At 44.0% G+C, this 18,496-nt stretch overlaps 1 protein-coding gene across 2 annotated transcripts in view; it reads right to left on the reverse strand.

Annotated features, from left to right (window-relative positions):
• Positions 1-18,496, reverse strand: part of MED23 (mediator complex subunit 23) — a 130,703-nt gene that overhangs the window by 15,332 nt on the left and 96,875 nt on the right. For both annotated transcript variants that reach the window (XM_040429132.1, XM_040429133.1), the window contains one exon: positions 18,417-18,489. In XM_040429132.1, coding sequence (XP_040285066.1) covers positions 18,417-18,489 — 73 coding nt within the window. The remainder of the gene's footprint in view (positions 1-18,416; positions 18,490-18,496) is intronic.

Below are 18,496 nucleotides of genomic sequence, written 5' to 3' on the forward strand. Positions count from 1 at the left end.
GTGCCAATTAACTGTAAATAAAAATGATCAAACAGAAAATAATTGTGGGTGAGCAAAAACGGTAGCAAAGACAGAATACATTTATTATGTGCATGGAATTGTATCCCCTTAGTGAAAAGGAATGAAGACGTGGCTTGAATGCCCAGATCATGTCTGATGCTTGTGTACAAAGCTTCAATATCAAGGCTAACTAGTTTAGTGTTATCTGGAGTCTGGTGCCCGCATCCTTAGTGTCCTTAATATAGGATGGCAGGCTAGGGACAATTGTGAGATTAATTCATCCACATATTGGCTGACGTTTTCTGTGAGACTTCCATTACCGGATACTATTGGTCTTCCCGGAATCGGTAGTCTTTGTTTGTGTACCTTGGGGATCGCATATAAAGTAGCGATCGTCGGATGTGAGTTATAGAGAAACTTGTATTCGTCTTTAGAGAGAAGATTGTCATTTCTGGCTTTAGGCGAGTATTATTTTTAGTTCCTTGAGAAATTGTTCTGTGGGATTACTCTTCAGTTTTTTGTATGTATCGGTCTTGCACTGTAATTCTTCCACTATCTCTTGGTACAGTGACTTATCCATAAGAACAATGTTTCCACCCTTATCAGAGGGTTTTATAACTAGCTCCTTGTTATTAGCTAGTTCCTGTAGAGCCTGTCTCTCTTCCAGATCCAAATAGTAAGTGCTGAGTGAGGTGCACTTTTTAACCTGCTTGAGCTTCTTAGTCACCAATTGAACAAACATATCGATGTTCCCAAATTGGTTTAAAAAGGTGGAGTGCCATTTGGATCTTGGTTTTAAGGAAGAGAGGGGAGGCTCTATCGTGTCAATGGCTGTGACATCAGAGGTGTCAAGTGATTTCAGGATAACCCGAGTAGCTTTTTCTTGTTTTTGTAGATGGTGAAAGTCTCTTTCTTGTTGTTTGTACGTTTTATGTAATGCAAGTTTGCGAGCAAAGAGGTTAATGTCTTTAACCCACGTGAAACACTCAAAGCTTGGTGTGGGGGTAAAGGACAGCCCTTTGCTTAATAATTTAGTGTGTCTGTCTTCTAACTTTGATTAATGATCTGGAGAGTATCTCCTAAGTTTTGGCATTGTACGCCCATTTGTCCCTGTCCCTCAGTTGCACGCCCTGGGCTAAAAAAGAATTCACTGAGGGTGTGGTGGTCACTGATGCAGTGGGACCAAGATTTTGTGAAGACGGTAAATAGGAGGATGAAGAACCAGACAAAGACGTGTATTGTGCCATATTTAGTTGAGGTGTATCTGGCATTGGCCCACTCTGTTTTGGGGCGGTAGGAATAAATATGGTGGTGTCCCATGTCTGAGCCCCAACTGATGGTGTGTTTGAGGGTTGTGGGGCGGGTGCTTATCTTTGTGTGTATGGTACACAACCTTTGTTTTTACATTCTGTGCCCGTTTGTCTATTAGATTGATTTCTGGACACTTGATCTTCAGAACCAGACCAGTCCGATTCTGAGATATCAGTCTGTGACGCCCTGGGATAACTTCCACCTCCTCTTTTCTTTTCAGGTGGCCCAGTATTGATTTCCGTGTCAAAGTCCCTTCGGTTTCTAATGTATTTTCTGTGTTTTCTGTCTTTAATTTCTGTTTGAAATGACTCAATATTCTTTTGTAGACGTGATTCACATTGGGCAAAATCTGACTGCTGTCTGAAACTCTGAATTTGTGCAATTTCTTTCTCTAACTGAATGGTAATTCTGGTCAGGGCTCCTTTTTCATAATCTAAAAGATACTGTAACATGTGTAGAGAGTTCTCTGTCAGTAACTGCTGCCAACCTTTAATAAACGCAGCATTCTCCTGATGTGAATTGGGGACAATATTGATCCTCATCGCCCTATAAACTATTCCTTGTTGTATGTAGGTCTAGTGTTTAAGTGCTTCATATTGCTCTGGGTCAAGTATGGTAATGAGCCCTTGAGGCTTATAGTAGTTCCTTGTAAAATACTCAATGCCTCCAGCTTCAGTAACCAAAATAATTGAATCATGCATTCAATATTTTTTGTTGCTGGTGAAAGAAGTAGTAGTAAAAATGCTAGTGTGAAATACTATAGCTTTCTTTTAATGGTTACTAACTTTTCACACAACTTTGAATAAATCAACAGTACAAGCGACCAAAACTTTGCATTACATCTTATCAACAGGAGAACTAAAAATTTATATTTATCAGCTGTATTTCTGTTGAAACAGTCCTCGAAACAGCAGCCCACTGAAGGATCAGATTACACATGTCAATACAAGTCTAAGGAGAGGGGAGGCGGAGTGATCAGAAACTCAGGAGAGACACAGCTGCAGGCTTCCTCACTGCGCCTGCGCTGAAGGCAGGAAGCCGGCACCAGGAGCATGTCCTTCAGTCACTGCGCCTGCGCCGAATACTAAACGGGACGGCGCAGGTGCGGGATTTACGTGTGATGAGAACTCGACAGTCAATCAACAGGGCCTGGGGAGTGCCAAAGGGTGAGTAGACCGAGCCTCTAGGTGCTGAAGCAACGCCCCAGTAGCACCTAGAGGCTCATTAGCATATTTTAAAAGTCTTTCTTTTAAGAGAACGGCGGTAGGCAGGGAGTTATTAAGCACACTGTTATGTATTGCTGACATTAGCACATCGCTAATGTCAGTCAGCTACATAACGTTATTTCTGATGACAGAAACCCTTTCATATTTTTATATTTTGGAGTTTGTGCCTCTTATAAAGGTCATACAAGACCTCTGGGGGACATTTAACCACTTCAGCCCCCAGTGCTTAAACACCCTGAAAGACCAGGCCACTTTTTACACTTCTGACCTACACTACTTTCACCGTTTATTGCTCGGTCATGCAACTTACACCCAAATGAATTTTACCTCCTTTTCTTCTCACTAATAGAGCTTTCATTTGGTGGTATTTCATTGCTGCTGACATTTTTACTTTTTTTGTTATTAATCGAAATTTAACGATTTTTTTGCAAAAAAATGACATTTTTCACTTTCAGTTGTAAAATTTTGCAAAAAAAACTACATCCATATAGAAATTTTGCTCTAAATTTATAGTTCTACATGTCTTTGATAAAAAAAAAATGTTTGGGTAAAAAAAAAATGGTTTGGGTAAAAGTTATAGCGTTTACAAACTATGGTACAAAAATGTGAATTTCCGCTTTTTGAAGCAGCTCTGACTTTCTGAGCACCTGTCATGTTTCCTGAGGTTCTACAATGCCCAGACAGTACAAACACCCCACAAATGACCCCATTTCTGAAAGTACACACCCTAAGGTATTCGCTGATGGGCATAGTGAGTTCATAGAACTTTTTATTTTTTGTCACAAGTTAGCGGAAAATTATGATTTATTTATTTATTTATTTTTTTCTTACAAAGTCTCATATTCCACTAACTTGTGACAAAAAATAAAAAGTTCTATGAACTCACTATGCCCATCAGAGAATACCTTGGGGTCTCTTCTTTCCAAAATGGGGTCACTTGTGGGGTAGTTATACTGCCCTGGCATTCTAGGGGCCCAAATGTGTGGTAAGGAGTTTGAAATCAAATTCTGTAAAAAATGACCTGTGAAATCCGAAAGGTGCTCTTTGGAATATGGGCCCCTTTGCCCACCTAGGCTGCAAAAAAGTGTCACACATCTGGTATCGCCGTATTCAGGAGAAGTTGGGGAATGTGTTTTGGGGTGTCATTTTACATATACCCTTGCTGGGTGAGAGAAATATCTTGGCAAAGACAACTTTATCATTTTTTTTATACAAAGTTGTCATTTGACCAAGATATTTATCTCACCCAGCATGGGTATATGTAAAAAAGACACCCCAAAAACACATTCCTCAACTTCTCCTGAGTACGGGGGATACCAGATGTGTGACACTTTTTTGCAGCCTAGATGCGCAAAGGTGCCCAAATTCCTTTTAGGAGGGCATTTTTAGACATTTGGATACCAGACTTCTTCTCACGCTTTGGGGCCCCTAGAATGCCAGGGCAGTATAAATACCCCACATGTGACCCCATTTTGGAAAGAAGACACCCCAAGGTATTCAATGAGGGGCATGGCGAGTTCATAGAAATTTTTTTTTTTTGGCACAAGTTAGCGGAAATTGATATTTTTAATTTTTTTCTCACAAAGTCTCCCGTTCCGCTAACTTGTGCCAAAAAATTTCAATCTTTCATGGACTCAATATGCCCCTCACGGAATACCTGGGGGTGTCTTCTTTCCGAAATGGGGTCACATGTGGGGTATTTATACTGCCCTGGCATTCTAGGGGCCCTAAAGCGTGAGAAGAAGTCTGGAATATAAATGTCTAAAAATTTTACGCATTTGGATTCCGTGAGGGGTATGGTGAGTTCATGTGAGATTTATTTTTTGACACAAGTTAGTGGAATATGAGACTTTGTAAGAAAAAAAAAAAAAAATTCCGCTAACTTGGGCCAAAAAAATATCTGAATGGAGCCTTACAGAGGGGTGATCAATGACAGGGGGGTGATCAATGACAGGGGGGTTGATCAATGACAGGGGGGTTGATCAATGACAGGGGGGTTGATCAATGACAGGGGGGTTGATCATTGACAGGGGGGTTGATCAATGACAGGGGGGTGATCAGAGAGTCTATATGGGGTGATCACCACAGTCATTGATCACGCCCCTGTAAGGCTTCATTCAGACGTCCGGATGCGTTTTGCGGATCCGATCCATCTATCAGTGGATCCGTAAAAATCATGCGGACGTCTGAATGGAGCTTTACAGGGGGGTAATCAATGACAGGGGGGTGATCAGGGAGTCTATATGGGGTGATCACCACAGTCATTGATCACGCCCCTGTAAGGCTTCATTCAGACGTCCGGATGCGTTTTGCGGATCCGATCCATCTATCAGTGCATCCGTAAAAATCATGCGGACATCTGAATGGAGCTTTACAGGGGGGTAATCAATGACAGGAGGGTGATCAGGGAGTCTATATGGGTGATCACCACAGTCATTGATCATGCCCCTGTAAGGCTTCATTCAGACGTCCGGATGCGTTTTGCGGATCGGATCCATCTATCAGTGCATCCGTAAAAATCATGCGGACATCTGAATGGAGCTTTACAGGGGGGTGATCAGGGAGTCTATATGGGGTGATCACCACAGTCATTGATCATGCCCCTGTAAGGCTTCATTCAGACGTCCGGATGCGTTTTGCGGATCGGATCCATCTATCAGTGCATCCGTAAAAATCATGCGGACATCTGAATGGAGCTTTACAGGGGGGTGATCAGGGAGTCTATATGGGGTGATCACCACAGTCATTGATCATGCCCCTGTAAGGCTTCATTCAGACGTCCGGATGCGTTTTGCGGATCGGATCCATCTATCAGTGCATCCGTAAAAATCATGCGGACATCTGAATGGAGCTTTACAGGGGGGTGATCAGGGAGTCTATATGGGGTGATCACCACAGTCATTGATCATGCCCCTGTAAGGCTTCATTCAGACGTCCGGATGCGTTTTGCGGATCGGATCCATCTATCAGTGCATCCGTAAAAATCATGCGGACATTTGAATGGAGCTTTACAGGGGGGTGATCAGGGAGTCTATATGGGGTGATCACCACAGTCATTGATCATGCCCCTGTAAGGCTTCATTCAGACGTCCGGATGCGTTTTGCGGATCGGATCCATCTATCAGTGCATCCGTAAAAATCATGCGGACATCTGAATGGAGCTTTACAGGGGGGTGATCAGGGAGTCTATATGGGGTGATCACCACAGTCATTGATCATGCCCCTGTAAGGCTTCATTCAGACGTCCGGATGCGTTTTGCGGATCGGATCCATCTATCAGTGCATCCGTAAAATCATGCGGACATCTGAATGGAGCTTTACAGGGGGGTGATCAGGGAGTCTATATGGGGTGATCACCACAGTCATTGATCATGCCCCTGTAAGGCTTCATTCAGACGTCCGGATGCGTTTTGCGGATCCGATCCATCTATCAGTGCATCCGTAAAAATCATGCGGACATCTGAATGGAGCTTTACAGGGGGGTGATCAGGGAGTCTATATGGGGTGATCACCACAGTCATTGATCACGCCCCTGTAAGGCTTCATTCAGACGTCCGGATGCGTTTTGCGGATCCGATCCATCTATCAGTGGATCCGTAAAAATCATGCGGACGTCTGAATGGAGCTTTACAGGGGGTTGATCAATGACAGGGGTGTAATCAATGACAGGGGGGGTGATCAGGGAGTCTATATGGGGTGATAACCACAGTCATTGATCACGCCCCTGTAAGGCTTCATTCAGACGTCCGGATGCGTTTTGCGGATCCGATCCATCTATCAGTGGATCCGTAAAAATCATGCGGACATCTGAATGGAGCTTTACAGGGGGGTAATCAATGACAGGGGGGTGATCAATGACAGGGGGTGATCAGGGAGTCTATATGGGGTGATCAGGGGTGATCAGGGGCTAATAAGGGGTTAATAAGTGACGGGGGGGGGGGGGGGGGGGGGGTGTAGTGTAGTGTAGTGGTGCTTGGTGGGACTTTACTGAGCTACCTGTGTCCTCTGGTGGTCGATCCAAACAAAGGGGACCACCAGAGGACCAGGTAGCAGGTATATTAGACGCTGTTATCAAAACAGCGTCTAATATACCTGTTAGGGGTTAAAAAAACACATCTCCAGCCTGCCAGCGAACGATCGCCGCTGGCAGGCTGGAGATCAACTCTCTTACCTTCCGTTCCTGTGAGCGCGCGCGCCTGTGTGCGCGCGTTCACAGGAAATCTCGGCCATCGCGAGATGACGCATATATGCGTGACTCTGCGCAGGGCTGCCACCTCCGGAACGCGATCCTGCGTTAGGCGGTCCGGAGGTGGTTAAAGAGGACCTTTCACCACTCCTGACCTGCTTATTTTAATAGCTACACACATTCCCTACGTACTAACAATTCTGGAGCCTCTATTCTTATGTCTCTATGTTGTGCCATTCCTTTATTATTTCTACTAGAAGTTATGAGTGAATTGCTATTAGCCTTCAGTAAGGGTACAGATGGGTGGTAACCATTTGGGGGTATGTACCTGCACAGACTCACTCTATCCAATCAGTGCTGCCATTTTCAGACTGTGCAGGTACAACCCCAACTGGTTACCACCCCTCTGTAACCCTTACTGAAGGCTAATAGCAATTCATCCATAACTTCTAGTAGAAATAATAAAGGAATAGCTTAACATAGAGACATAAGAATAGATGTTCCAGAATTGTTATTACATTGGGAATGCATGAAGCTATTAAAACAGGAATGTCAGGGGGCGTGGCCTAGCGGAGTATGTGAGCGGAAGTGCGTTGCTGAGCTCCTCCGCTACCTCGGACATAAAATCCTATAAAAATCCTATAAGCAAATCGGTTATACCTGTACCTAGACGAAAAGGCATCAGGGAATCCTTCTGGACGGCTGTGGTGGTCATAGTAGGTCAGCATGACCCGTAAGAAGGAGCAGCGTGGGCCGGAGAAGGAGGCTCAAGATGGCGCCGGCAGCACTCCAGGACGCTCAAGTCGAGTCACGGAGCTCCAGAAAGAAGCAGCGGTCAAACTGGGGAAATACGCCAGACCAACGGCGGTGACCTCTGGAAAAGGTACTCCTAGGAAACAGAGGGGGGCCGAAGATATGTCTGATGCAGACTCTGAGGTGGAAGGGCACGACCCAGATACTATACCGGCGGCCTGCTCCAATCGGTATGACACGCTGGCAAGTGCACATGATTACCTGCCCTCAGAACCGCCAGATTCGGACACGGAAGAGACGACGTTAAAAGACGTTATGCAAGCCATAGCAAAATGTGGCAGGTCCCTGAATACACTTACCATGCAGGTGGGGGCCATCAAGGAGGATGTCTCCATAGTGCGACACGATATGAGAAAGTTGGCAGACCGCACTACAGCTTTAGAAGGCCGAGTAGGTGAAATGGAGGACGTTATGACACCTCTAACCAATAATGTGAGGGACTACTCCAGGAGACTGGATATTATCGCCGCAAAGCAAGATGATTTAGAAAATCGATCTCGCAGAAATAATGTGCGGGTGGGGGGAGCACCAGAGAAGGTGGAGGGCGGGAATCCATCAGAGTTTTTCGAATCCTGGCTAAGGGAGAACTTTGGCGCAGATGTATTGACCCCCCTGTTTGCCGTTGAGAGGGCTCATAGGGTCCCTATGCGACCTCTACCACCGGGTGCCCCACCCAGAACAGTCCTGATTAAGATATTACACTTCAAAGACCGGGACATTATCCTAAGAAAAGCCCGAGATAAGTCAGACCTATCTGTCGATGGGCATACATAAAGTGGCACTATTCCCGGATTACTCGCAGGAGGTTCAGAAGCGGAGAGCCAGATTTATTGATGTGAAAAGGCGTTTAAGAGCACTTGGCGTATCCTATTCCATGATGTATCCGGCCAAGCTGCGGGTTGCTGCACTAGGAACCACAAATTTTTTCGAAGATCCGAAGGAGGCAGCAAAATGGACCGATCGGCATGAAAGGCAGCTGGAGGCAGAACAAGGCTGATCTATTTTAGTGGGACTGCCACTCTGTTTACAGGCTCAGTTCATTCGGTTTTGTTGGATGAGGCCTTTTGATATAGAGATACGAATGTCAGAATGTAGAGGTGTGCATGCTGTGAATATGTGAACAGGTATAGCAATATATCATTTTGCTGAAAGTATTATTTGACAGGTATAACCACTCCTTAGAAGTTTTTCTTATAAATGTCCGGGGGGGCATGGAGTCGGTGGCCCAAGGTTAGTTCTAATTTTAGCTCAATTGCTAGGGTTACGTGAGCGCAGTTATTTTTATTTATTTTTTGCTATTATTTGGAAGCGCCTTAACCTCGTATCCAAGTAATTGAGGTGTTGCTTGGTATGCGACTTATTTCGGCAGCGGGTTACGCACCCTTTATCCCACTGGCCTGTATTAGGTGTTATTGTGGGGCTCGCTGGTGAGATGGTCGTTGTGCTGAGTAATAGTTTTGAAATGTTATGGAGGGTGTGTTGTGCGGGGCGGGGGGGGGGATAGGTTTCACCCAAGTGCACATACTGTAAGTAAAGGTATAAGTAGAGGTCTATGGCTCAAATATGGAATGTCTTATTACTGTGACCATTCCCTTACTACTACTAATCCGGGTGTTAGGAATGCATATTCTATGATATTTAAATATGGCAGGAAAGGTAAATGTGATTAGCTGGAATGTGAGGGGAATTAAAGATGCGATTAAGAGGCGGGCGGTTATGGACTGTCTGAGTCAGTATCAGCCTGTGATATGCTGTGTGCAGGAGACTCATCTCACCTCAGACCAGACTAAACTGCTTACCCCTAGGTGGGTGGGACATTGATATCATGCCACGTTCTCATCATATGCGAGGGGGGTGAGTCTCCTGATACATAGATCAATTGCATTTCAATGTATTGCTAAAAAGGTGGATAGCGGGGGGAGGTTTATCTGTTTACACTGTACAATTTTTGCAATGACGCGTGTTCTAGTGGGAGTATATGTCCCACCACCATACTCGTCAGCGGTAATTAATAGTGTGATACAGTTTATAGCGGGTATCCCTGACATTCCGGTTCTGATGATGGGAGACTTTAATAATGTTCTTAACCATGACCTAGACAGAATGGGGTTGGGTCAGAGCCCTCAAGGAAAGGGAATGACGCCGTTTGGTGTCCTGATGCAGGAAACCATGTTGTTAGATTTCTGGAGGCTGAAAACCCCGGTAGCAAAGCAATTTTCGTGCTGCTCCAGTACGTATAATTCTCTATCTAGGATAGATCTCATCCTTGGAAATGACCTGTTAGGACAGTATGTGGGAGATGTAAAATATTTGCCACGTAAGATTTCGTATCATTCACCGGTGGTAATGGTGCTGGATCTACGTGCTTCGCGTAGTATGAGATGTGGGGTTTGGAAGTTTAATCTTTTCTGGTTACCCCTCCTACCAGATGCTGGCAGAATTGTTGGAAGTCTTGAGGAGTTCTTCCAGATTAATTTACCATCCTCCACTAAATTGGTAGTTTGGGAAACCATGAAAGCCTTCTTGAGAGGCCTGCTTATGGCAGAAGTGAACAAGAAAAAGAGCGAATCTAGGGCACATACCAAAAAGTTAATTAGGGAAGTAGAAATAGCAGAGGCAGATTTTATCTTGCATCCACAAGATGGCACTAGAGAGAAATGGAAGGAGTCTCAACAGAAATTAAATGACAGGTTACTGATGCAGGCAAAAAATAAAAGATTCTTCCAAAAGCAAACCTTCTATGAAGAAGGAGAGAGAGCGGGTAGACTTTTGTCATTGATATCTAAAGGCCAATTACAGTCCACGTATATTGCTGCTTTGAGAGATTCGTATGGTAATGTTCAAACCGAATCACCAAATTTGCTCCAGGTCATGTACTCATTTTATTCCCAGCTTTATAAATCCAAGCTAAAATCCACAGATGGGGAAATAGTCCAGTTCTTACAGCCGTTGAAATTGCATACACTATCAAATGAGCACAAGGCATTATTAGATGGTCCTATTACTATACAGGAGTTGGAGGTAGCGCTTAGTACTATGTCTAATAACAAAGCTCCAGGTAAAGATGGTCTACCGGCTGAGATTTATAAACGTTATTCAGATATTCTTCTACCTCAATTACTGGAGGTTTGTAATGATGCCAAGCTGAAAGGCCGGCTCCCGGATTCTATGAATGAAGCGGTTGTGATACTGTTGCCCAAGCCGGGTAAAGATGTGTTGGAGGCTAAATCATATAGACCCATTTCTTTTCTACCTGTTGATATTAAATTATTAGCAAAAGTGTTAGCTAATCGTCTAAACTCTGTAGTAAAGACCTTAACCACCTCAGCCCCCTAGCTTAAACACCCTGAAAGACCAGGCCACTTTTTCCACTTCTGACCTACACTACTTTCACCGTTTATTGCTCGGTCATGCAACTTACCACCCAAATGAATTTTACCTCCTTTTCTTCTCACTAATAGAGCTTTCATTTGGTGGTATTTCATTGCTGCTGACATTTTTACTTTTTTTGTTATTAATCCAAATTTAACGATTTTTTTGCAAAAAAATGACATTTTTCACTTTCAGTTGTAAAATTTTGCAAAAAAAACTACATCCATATAAAAATTTTGCTCTAAATTTATTGTTCTACATGTCTTTGATAAAAAAAACTTTCTGAGCACCTGTCATGTTTCCTGAGGTCCTACAATGCCCAGACAGTACAAACACCCCACAAATGACCCCATTTCGGAAAGTAGACACCCTAAGGTATTCGCTGATGGGCATAGTGAGTTCATAGAACTTTTTATTTTTTGTCACAAGTTAGCGGAAAATGATTTTTTTTTTTTTTTTCTTACAAAGTCTCATATTCCACTAACTTGTGACAAAAAATAAAAACTTCCATGAACTCACTATGCCCATCAGCGAATACCTTGGGGTGTCTTCTTTCCAAAATGGGGTCACTTGTGGGGTAGTTATACTGCCCTGGCATTCTAGGGGCCCAAATGTGTGGTAAGGAGTTTGAAATCAAATTCTGTAAAAAATGACCAGCGAAATCCGAAAGGTGCTCTTTGGAATATGGGCCCCTTTGCCCACCCAGGCTGCAAAAAAGTGTCACACATCTGGTATCTCCGTATTCAGGAGAAGTTGGGGGAATGTGTTTTGGGGTGTCATTTTACATATACCCATGCTGGGTGAGAGAAATATCTTGGCAAAAGACAACTTTTCCCATTTTTTTATACAAAGTTGGCATTTGACCAAGATATTTATCTCACCCAGCATGGGTATATGTAAAATGACACCCCAAAACACATTCCCCAACTTCTCCTGAATACGGAGATACCACATGTGTGACACTTTTTTGCAGCCTAGGTGGGCAAAGGGGCCCATATTCCAAGAGCACCTTTCGGATTTCACTGGTCATTTTTTACAGAATTTGATTTCAAACTCCTTACCACACATTTGGGCCCCTAGAATGCCAGGGCAGTATAACTACCCCACAAGTGACCCCATTTTGGAAAGAAGAGACCCCAAGGTATTTCGTGATGGGCATAGTGAGTTCATGGAAGTTTTTATTTTTTGTCACAAGTTAGTGGAATATGAGACTTTGTAAGGGAAAAAAAATAAAAATAAAAAAATCATCATTTTCCGCTAACTTGTGACAAAAAATATAAAATTCTAGGAACTCGCCATGCCCCTCACGGAATACCTTGGGGTGTCTTCTTTCCAAAATGGGGTCACTTGTGGGGTAGTTATACTGCCCTGGCATTTTCCAGGGGCCCTAATGTGTGGTAAGTAGGTAAATGACCTGTGAAATCCTAAAGGTGCTCTTTGGAATGTGGGCCCCTTTGCCCACCTAGGCTGCAAAAAAGGGTCACACATGTGGTATCTCCGTATTCAGGAGAAGTTGGGCAATGTGTTTTGGGGTGTCTTTTTACATATACCCATGCTGGGTGAAAGAAATATCTCGGCAAAAGACAACTTTTCCCATTTTTTTATACAAAGTTGGCATTTGACCAAGATATTTATCTCACCCAGCATAGGTATATGTAAAATGACACCCCAAAACACATTGCCCAACTTCTCCTGAATACGGCGATACCACATGTGTGACACTTTTTTGCAGCCTAGGTGGGCAAAGGGGCCCACATTCATTTTATGAGGGCATTTTTAGATATTTGGATCCCAGACTTCTTCTCACGCTTTAGGACCCCTAGAATGCCAGGGCAGTATAAATACCCCACATGTGACCCCATTTTGGAAAGAAGACACCCCAAGGTATTCACTGAGGGGCATGGCGAGTTCATCGAATTTTTTTTTTTGGCACAAGTTAGCAGTATTCTTTTTTTTTTTTTCTCACAAAGTCTCCCTTTCCGCTAACTTGGGACAAAAATTTCAATCTTTCATGGACTCAATATGCCCCTCACGGAATACCTTGGGGTGTCTTCTTTCTGAAATGGGGTCACATGTGGGGTATTTATACTGCCCTGGCATTCTAGGGGCCCTAAAGCGTGAGAAGAAGTCTTCAATATAAATGTCTAAAACATTTTACGCATTTGGATTCCGTGAGGGGTATGGTGAGTTCATGTGAGATTTTATTTTTTGACACAAGTTAGTGGAATATGAGACTTTGTAAGAAAAAAATATATAATTTCCGCTAACTTGGACCAAAAAAATGTCTGAATGGAGCCTTACAGGGGGGTGATCAATGACAGGGGGGTGATCAATGACAGGGGGGTGATCAGAGAGTCTATATGGGGTGATCACCCCCCTGTCATTGATCACCCGCCTGTAAGGCTCCATTTAGATGTCCGTATGTGTTTTGCGGATCCGATCCATGTATCCGTGGATCCGTAAAAATCATACGGACATCTGAATGCAGCCTGACAGGGGGGGTGATCAATGACAGGGGGGGTGATCAATGACAGGGGGGTGATCAGGGAGTCTATATGGGGTGATCACCCCCCCTGGAAGGCTCCAGGGAGACGCCTGTATGTGTTTTGCGGATCCGATCCATCTATCAGTGGATCCGTAAAAATCATGCGGACGTCTGAATGGAGCTTTACAGGGGGTTGATCAATGACAGGGGGGTAATCAATGACAGTGGGGTGATGAGGGAGTCTATATGGGGTGATCACCACAGTCATTGATCACGCCCCTGTAAGGCTCCATTCAGACGTCCGTATGCGTTTTGCAGATCCGATCCATCTATCAGTGGATCCGTAAAAATCATGCGGACATCTGAATGGAGCTTTACAGGGGGGTGATCAATGACAGGGGGGTAATCAATGACAGGGGGGTGATCAGGGAGTCTATATGGGGTGATCAGGGGTGATCAAGGGTGATCAAGGGGTTAATAAGTGACAGGGGGGGGGGGGTGTAGTGGTGCAACATATTACTGAGCTACCTGTGTCCTCTGGTGGTCGATCCAAACAAAGGGGACCACCAGAGGACCAGGTAGCAGGTATATTAGACGCTGTTATCAAAACAGCGTCTAATATACCTGTTAGGGGTTAAAAAAAAATCACATCTCCAGCCTGCCAGCGAACGATCGCCGCTGGCAGGCTGGAGATCCACTCTCTTACCTTCCGTTCCTGTGAACGCGCGCGCCTGTGTGCGCGCGTTCACAGGAAATCTCGCGTCTCGCGAGAGGACGCACCGGCGCGTCCACCCAGAAGAGCAGGGCCGCCGCAAAGACGCAATCCTGCGTACGGCGGTCCTGAGGAGGTTAATATGCCGGGATCAGGCTGGTTTTATGCCCAATATGTCGACGGCAGTAAATATCAGACGGCTGTTTTTGAATATTCAAGCAGCACAGGTTCACGCCTCGACCGCGGCGGTCGCATCTCTTGATGCGGCCAGAGCGTTTGACAGCGTGGAATGGCGCTACTTATGGCTGGTACTTGAAAAGATGGGCTTTGGAAGTGAATTTATAGCATGGATCCGGCTTCTCTATTCTTGCCCTAGAGCGGTGGTGAGGGTTAATGGAGACCTGTCAGATCCTTTCATGTTGTTTAGGGGAACTAGACAGGGGTGTCCATTGTCACCGCTTCTAATTGCGGTGGCGATGGAGCCCTTAGCGGAAGCATTAAGGATGGCCACGAATGTTAGAGGACTTCAGTATGGAACTAGAATAGAAAAGGTGGCATTATATGCAGATGACTTGCTTTTATTTTTGAATGATTGGGAGGAGTCTCTCCCTGCTGCTATGGAGATCATTAATAAATTTGGGACTATGTCCGGGTTAGTAATTAACTGGTCAAAATCGGCTTTGCTGCCCTTGGGTAATGGTACTGCAGTAGCGACATCAGAATCGGGAGGGTTGCAGATAGTGACATCCCTAAAATATTTGGGAATATGGGTAACGGCAAATCTGGGTGATTATGAACGGCTAAATTTGGTGCCCATGCTCACGGAATTTCGGAAGAAGGTACAGGCCTGGAGCAAATTACCCCTGTCTGTGATAGGAAGGGCCAATCTCTTAAAGATGATATTGATGCCAAAACTCTTATATCTTCTCCATAATGCACCGATTTGGATTCCACTCAGGTTCTTTAATACTATTAACGCAGTTTTTAGGGATTTAATATGGACGGGGGGTGTCCCTAGGATTAAGCTCTCAACCCTGCAGAGGCCTAAAACACAGGGTGGATTGGCGGTACCAGATCCCTGGGCCTATTACATTGCGGCACAGCTGCAACATTTTAGAGGATGGGGAGATGAGGTGCAACTGAATAGTGCAGGCCGCATAGTTCAATATTTTTAATAAATCGAACATGCTTATTGTCGGCTTTGGAGGATGGCTCGTTCCTCTCGAGAGGCACTCAATACCCACTGATAAAGTTGATGCATAAGATATGGTGGAAAACTAGGGAAAAAATGAATGTAGCAGGATATAGCACTCACACATCTATATGGCCTAACTATTTATATCCAGAAATAAACAAGGTTAATGTTGTGCAGCAGTGGGAGCAATATGGGTTGGGGAGGATGGCTCAATTATATTCAGATGGGACCCTGAAAAGCTTTGAAGTATTAAGAAGGGAATTTAACATCCCAAATAGGTATTTCTATGTATATTTGCAACTAAGGCATGCTATCCATACTCAGGAGAAGAAGGGGAAGATTCAACAGGCTGCTAGATGCATTATCATGGACTATACAGCAAGATCAGGGACCACCAGTGGGGTGATATCCACTTACTACAATACACTTAGAGAGGAAATTGAAAAAGCTAATCCACTGAAACTTTATGAGAATTGGAGTAAGGAGATAGAGGATCTCTCTGAGGAGAAATGGAAGGTTATTCTCACTGATTTACCGAAATTATCACTGAGCGAGTCATATAGGCTCTCACAGGTATATCTCTTGCACAGGGTTGACAGGACACCTACATTATTGTTCAAAATGGGTTACAGGGAGAATGATATATGCCCACGCTGTAACATGAGTAGTGCAGATTTGATCCATCTTATGTGGAATTGCCCAAGGTTAAGAAGGTATTGGGTAGAGATAGTGGAACTTATAAGTAAGATTTAAAAAAAAAAAGTTTCTGTCATGAGGGTACTGTATCAAGCAAGAAAGTGTATAGCATTCCACTGGATTGATGAAGCAGCTCCTACGAGTCAAGAAGTGGTAGAGAGGGTGCATACACTGGTCAAATTAGAAGAATACGTTTATTTGAAAAGAAACTCGAAGAAAAAATTTGAGGAAATATGGTCCTTGTGGATTACGCATTATAATTTGTCAGAGGGAATGTCAGTAGGATATGAGAGAAGTGGTAGAGATGGAAGTGGATGAGGAGTGAATGGTCAGATGTGGGTAAGTGAAGTGTGATAGGATGTCGGTGCTGATATAATATATGGCTGTTTACTTAGCAATATAGTGGCTTTGTGAAGCAACAGATTCGTTTAAAAGAAAACGGACTAAGATATTCCCAGATGAACTTTCCAATAGCAATTGTGGACTGGAAAATGTTATTTGCTGATGGGTGTGCACTTGGGGGGGGTTTGGAGGGGATGGGGTGGGAAAGGGGGGGTTTATATTGTAATTGTATTACAACTTTCTTGAAAAAACAAATAAAAATTATTTGAATTAAAAAAAAAAAAAACAGGAATGTCAGGAGTGGTGAAAGGTCCTCTTTAACATTAATATTTTTTTTTCTTATTGACATAGCCCTAGTCACAGGGGGGGACACAGCACACAGAGGTTGTAACAAGACTCACTGCAGAGCTGGTCTAGGTCTGATAAGACTCAGCATCTCATGCAGATTCTCGGCTCCCAGTGATCACATGTTCGCTATGACAGGAGCAGGAAGCCGCATTGCCCAAAGTTCACTGCTATAGGCCTGAATATATACAATGCATATTAGCAAGTAAGAGCATGAAAACGTGCATAGTTACTAATCAACATTCAATTTTGCGGAACGAATGTGGACCCATTTATTTCAATGGGGCTGGAAAAGATGTGGACAGCACACCGTATGCTGTCCACACCCGCACTTCCGTTCCGTGGCCCCGCAAAAAAGATAGTCCTATACTTTTCCACAGCCACGGACAAGAATAGGCATTTCTATCATAGTGACGGCCATGTGATGTCCGCAAAACACTTGCGGACATGTGAATGCACCCTAAATGTTGTAGGGTTGCATGCAATAAAAAAAATTGTATAGCCACTGAATTATTCAATAAAATATAATTGTATAGAGCCACCTGCTATTTGTTCTTTTCCTTATTTCTCTGTCCACCTTGCTGAGGTGGACGCACATGCTCAGCACCATCCTTCATACGCCTCCCGAATTGTGATAGGGAGAGAGTTGCAGCAGAAAGGACATCGCCCCCCCCCCCCCGCCCCCTTCCCTATCCGAGCTTCAGCAGAAAGCTTGACATAAATCTAGCAGAACAATTGGAGCAATGAATGGGGACATCTCTGGATCCATGTGAGGTACAGGGCTGGTTCTAGCTTTGTTAGAAAGAGATTGCCATGTACTATAATTTTTATTTTTTACATCAATCATGGTATAACACCTTTAAAGTAGCAAAAAATAAATATATATATTTTTCTGATTCGCTCTGGTAGTTAGGATAAGCGGGCGCAGTACAGAGGTAAAATACAAGTTCGTAATTCAAACTTCAGTGTTTATTCACACATGATGCCAAAAACAAAACGCCAGTTTTGCAGTGTTGGCGTTACCTCACACCCAATGGCAAGTTAATATAACAAAAGTCACCTTGGTGGCAGTTCTGCCTCAGAAAGTTCAAATACAGGCTCCTGTTCTCCTGACACATAGGTCTCCGCTCTCCAAACCAGCACAGGCCTCAGCTCCAGCACACCGACCTCCTGAGCTCCACTGTCAGACGGAGGTAATCCTCTCCACTTGGCAGTGCTGGCTGGTTTTATGCCTGGCAAAACCCAGCCTGGAATGTGGGGAGTAGTCACCCACCCAGCACGAGCCATCCCGGATCAGCTATTACAGCCATGCTAAGTACCAAGTTGTCAAACAGCAACTGCTGCTGACACATAAAAACCAGCTCTTACTCCGAGGCCAGGAACCTCGGTGACATGTACCTATCATCCACGATGATTCCTTGTACCTTCTTACAATACACACACACCTTCAAGTACATGCTTAATTTAAAAGATATTCGGTAAAAGGTTTAAAAACAGATTGCTCTTCTCTTCTACATATTAAGCAGGAGGAGATGCTGGCATGCAATCTGATCAGAAGGCCAATGCAATTACCATGCACAGTAAATAACTAGTTATTCCCAGAAAACACTGTACAAACAGAAAACATCTGAGACATAATTGCTTCATTTAAACAAATGGCCACATAAATAAACATAGATGTGAGAAACTGAAATATCAAAGCAATCTAGAGAAGGGAAACATGTTTTACTCACTGGTAAAGCTGTAATAATGAGTCCAATCGCATTCATCCAAGCTGTGATATTTTCTCTTGGTACAAGTGGCTGACTGTAAA

This window comes from Bufo bufo, chromosome 4 (genome assembly GCF_905171765.1).
Source record: "Bufo bufo chromosome 4, aBufBuf1.1, whole genome shotgun sequence".
NCBI classification, from domain to species: Eukaryota; Metazoa; Chordata; class Amphibia; order Anura; family Bufonidae; genus Bufo; species Bufo bufo.